General features: G+C 36.4%; 1 protein-coding gene across 1 annotated transcript in view; it reads right to left on the minus strand.

Moving 5' to 3' along the window:
- The window catches only part of LOC111086774 (synaptic vesicle 2-related protein-like), a 42,972-nt gene extending 38,604 nt beyond the window's left edge, over positions 1-4,368 (minus strand). Inside the window, exon 1 of the mRNA XM_022391009.1 lies at positions 4,181-4,368. Coding sequence (XP_022246717.1) covers positions 4,181-4,368 — 188 coding nt within the window. The remainder of the gene's footprint in view (positions 1-4,180) is intronic.
- Positions 4,369-4,716: the final 348 nt, after the last annotated feature.

Raw genomic sequence — 4,716 nt, forward strand, 5'->3', positions numbered from 1 at the left:
TAAAACCTATTCTGTAGTTATATTACTTCTTTATGCTATCTTGATTCGGGTTCTGTTTATGAGCACTATATTAAAGCGTGCTTCTACGTTAACGGTGTTGAAAGTTTGTTGTTTTAGACTACATTAATGTATGCTTACAACACCAAAACTGTTACAAAGTGACGTATTCCAAATTTGTGTATTAATATAATACAAAGGACTATCCATTTAAAATCCAGGTATTTGTAGTTAACCACAAGAAACACTGAAACTTCAATCGTGTTTCACATATCAGATTTTTCACCCTAAATTTTCCCAATACTTATTTACACAAAGTCCATGAACATAATTATATTAACATCTGGAAGCTACCGGTATGCTAGGAACGAAAACATAATTATACCAGCTGCAATATATAAATGAATTAGCAGTAGTACTAAATGTACTTGCGCAGAGTCTCCGAAAGTGTTCTGTTTCAAGAGTAAACAAAAGCAAAATTAAGAGTAACATATGTTTTTGTTTCTGGCTTTTGAAGTTCTTATGTCATGCTGTGTTGTAGCCTACAGAGTGCACAATTTTTCTCGTGATTCGTAGCAATGACGTCATGACAATATAAACTGCAACGTTAAAGATCTCTGATATGATATCCTTTTAGTGTCTACTGACTGACTGACAGACAACATACCATGTATATTGGTGTAAGTGGTTAAAACAGGTGAAATAAATGATAATATGGGAACGTTTTATAGTGCTCGATAACAAAAAAAAATCAAAATGTTTTAGTTTCTATCTCATCCCCCTATCCAACCGAAAACAAAAGCTGCTTAACTATAAATAAATAATTTTCGTAAAACTTTTGTGTAAAATAGGTACGAATATCTCTAGCAACATGAAGATTGGGAGATTTGGTATTTAAATATTTTATAAACCAACTTATCTATGGATTAAAACTATTACTATAGTTACTTCTTGAAACAATGTCTTTAAGAAAGGCTTGTCTAAATGAAAAAGCCTATAATATTTCTGTACATTGTAATTTCGTTTTGTGCCAATGGTTGTAATTTACATTTAATTATGCTTATAGTCCTGCAGCCAAACATTGGTGTTTAACTAATGTTTTTTTATGTTTTTTATAACTACTAAGTGTACTGAACCAGGATCTGGATGATGCCAACGTGGTATCCTTGGGGAATTTGAAATATTCAAGATGGCTGTCATTATAATAAAAGTAAATTCATATAAACAATGATTTTTTTATTATTATAGAACTGAAAACTGCATTTTTGCATATAAATGTATGCTTTAGAACCAGCAACTTATAATAAATTAATTTGAAGCTGCAACCATAAATATATGTAAATATATTTCAAGATGGTTGCCAAGATGACAACTCTTTTAATGAAAAATATTAAAAATTACGTTAACTTCACTACTGTTCCCTTTCAAAGTAAAGCCTATGTCTTCATATATTTTGTATCAGGTATTTTTTCAACAATATGCAACAATAAGAGAGAAATTTATACGGCCATAATCCAATATGGCAGCTGATATTTTGAACATTGATTAAAATGTTCATTGTCAAAAGCCAAGGCACATCAATTTTCATTTCCAAGTAAAGTACTAAAAACTTATCAAAGATGTTCACAAAACAGCTGGATAATGATTGACTGTATATCATATGCATTAGATAACACCAATCTTAAATTTGAATACGTCGATAATCTTTGGTGAACACAGAAAGGAGAAATATTCTGATACAGTGTCTGACTCAATCCAAATAAAACTGTCATTCAGTTAGTCATCACATTCATTGTAATAATCATTTTCTTCATTGTCATCTGCTTCAGCAGCAGCCCTCTTTGTCCAGCAGTCATAGCAGTCTTCTTGCACATGACAACTACAAGAGAATGTGGAGGCTAATTGGGCTTTTCCACACATACGTCTGGAGGTGTGGGAACATGGTCTTTCCATTGCACAACCACATATGATTAACTTGAGTACATCAGGAGGATCGAGGGTGATGCCCTCTGGTACAGTAATCGGTGAAAAAGATTTTGATGTTTCATCTTTCAACGAGCCAAAGCCTGTTGGATTGAGATTGGGAGGATTGTTCTCTAATGCTGACTTCCAGATACAGAGTTGGAAATGTGATCGTTTGACATTCTATTGAAATGCTTCAGTCTTTGGGGGCAGCAAGTTCAATGTTGGGGCTCCAGTTACCTTTCTTTTGGCAGTCCTTGATGGCCACATTTCATATCTAAGGATGGACATGTTTCCACCATTTCTACAGCTATAACAGTTCGAAGCAAATGTGATTGCTTCCTCATATATTACATCCTAACATCCAAACAAAAGTACTTTGAGAACAGTTTCTTTTCCAACTCCCCACATGAAGGCAACCATGTCACATCCAAAAAGTGCATGTATGGCAGGCAGATGAGGTGAAATCTCAGCATGTTATGTTGCTGTTGCCCTGATATTTATGACACAGCTCTTCTGACTTGTACCTTCTATTAACACCTTGCAAGACAATGGACAAACATGATAGGTTTTGTAGAATAAGCAGAATAAACACATTGGTATCGTCACAAATGACCCTTATGCAGCTCGCTCCATCATTTGCATCAGCCACGACTTGAAGAGGGATAATGTCATCTGCTTCCTCATGTGGTGTTTCAAGATCAGCTCATTTTATTAAACAGCCTCTAAATATCTCATATGGAATTGGAGAAGGACCAATGACGATAAGCTTATGGGTAGCAGTGGTTTTATGACTTTTCCCTTTCCTCTGCAGATGATCACAAATCATTGCAATTATTTGGCATTTATTTTCTGCAACTTTCAGGGCAAATTACTGGGGAGGCAATTGTGATCTGCCCACCACGGGTATCGAAACCCGGTTTCTAGCGTTGTAAGTCCGTAGACATACCGCTGTGCCACTTGGGGCGGCCAAAACAGAGAAATATTCAGGATTTTTTAACAATGTGCTAAGCTTCGTGTTTAACGAGTTGGAGAAGAGTGCCGTGAATATTATATTTGATCGTTACTATGACTATAGCAACAAATGTTGTACAAGATCTTCCCGCACAGTTAAGCAAGTTAACTGGCGTCACAAGCTGCGCCTTTCTTTTCCGATAGCCCTTGTGTAGCTTTGTGCATAATTAAAAACAAACAAAAAACAAAACAGAGTTTTGGCCAGAGAATTATATACACAACACAGCACATCCGTCAAGTATGGTTGTCACAGGATGTGGCAATGCCCTAGCTGATTGTTCCAATTAAAGTTTTGTCTTCAATGTCGTCTTTGATTTCATTATTTTCATTTTGCCACAGTCATCAAACATCGAAGAAGATACAGGCACAAGCTCCAGGAAGAACATATCTCTCAAAATAAAGCCACGGGAACTCAGCAGCCCCATAACTCTTGAATAGATTAGATTCGTACCAAAACAATCTGCAGTTCCAATTTTTTATGCTTTTTGCTGATCAACATTGTAATGACCTTCTTGGACAGCAGTTCATTGAAATTTCTGCCCATCTCACTTCATGCTGGAGCATTTCTCTCTTGCCAAATAGTGGTTGAAATCATCCACATTGACAGAATCTATTGATATACTCCCAGAGACTATGTTCACTATGCCCACGGGGTGTTCCTCATTAGCCAAGGGATTAATGCAGGTTTCCAGTTTTTGTTCAACTTTCGCTCTGTTTTTTGCGTCAGTGGCCTGGCATCTCTGCTTTGTGAATTGTTGCTTTGCTTGCTGAATGGTGTCTCTCATCTCTGCTTCATCATATACTAGGTGGCTGATGATATCAAGACTCAAAGCCCACCTTGTCACCATTTATGGCTTGAGAGTTACACCAAAAATGCCTCTAAGTCCATGCTCATAGTGCATAAATGTTGTTCCAATAAACATATCAGACCAGATGCCATTCCAAGACATGGGGTGTGACGCATCATGTACTGATATTTCTGAAACATCTCAAGAGACCCTCTGGGAGGCTTTCCATTGATCACAGATAGCAAAAACCATATCTTGCATAGTTCACATGTCCTGCTGCAAAGAAGTAAGGTATCATCTCCTTTACAGCCCAGAGATGAAGAGCCCAGTCTACTCTCTGCTCTACCCATATGAAGAGCATAATAATGAACACAGGTTTAATAAGGTTGTCAACCTAAATCTTTGATATTCTGTTGCACCTGGCTTGTTTTTCCAGAATGGACATAAGATCGTCATGACTCTCAGCAATGTAGATCAGAAGATGTAACAATTCTTCCAAAACAACCCTTAAGGCTCTCTTATTTTGAGGGAATTTTTGTTTTGCTAACATACGATTAAGTCTACCAATCGCAAATTGCATGACCTCTTCGAGTCCACTGTTAGCCATTAGTGACCCTACAGATCCAACGAAACTCATTTGCATGCCTTCTAGACTTGGAACAAAGTCAGAGAATTACAAATTAATGATAGGCTATAAAATGTTATATAATCGTTTCTCTTAGGTGACATTCAAGGTGCTATGAAATCTACATGAACAACAAATGAAAAGTAAAGCAAATAGTAAGAAAAACAAAATAAAATATTCATCGTAAAAAGATTTAAAATAAACACAATGAAATGCAATGTCGAGCAATCACTCAGTAAGGGCATCAAAGCATTAACTGTTAGTAAGGCACACAAATTAACGACTTGTCTCCCAGACGTTTTCGATATACGTAAGGTTGAAGTCTGTTGG

The sequence above is a fragment of the Limulus polyphemus genome, unplaced genomic scaffold, assembly GCF_000517525.1.
Source record: "Limulus polyphemus unplaced genomic scaffold, Limulus_polyphemus-2.1.2 Scaffold1423, whole genome shotgun sequence".
Classification (NCBI taxonomy): Eukaryota; Metazoa; Arthropoda; class Merostomata; order Xiphosura; family Limulidae; genus Limulus; species Limulus polyphemus.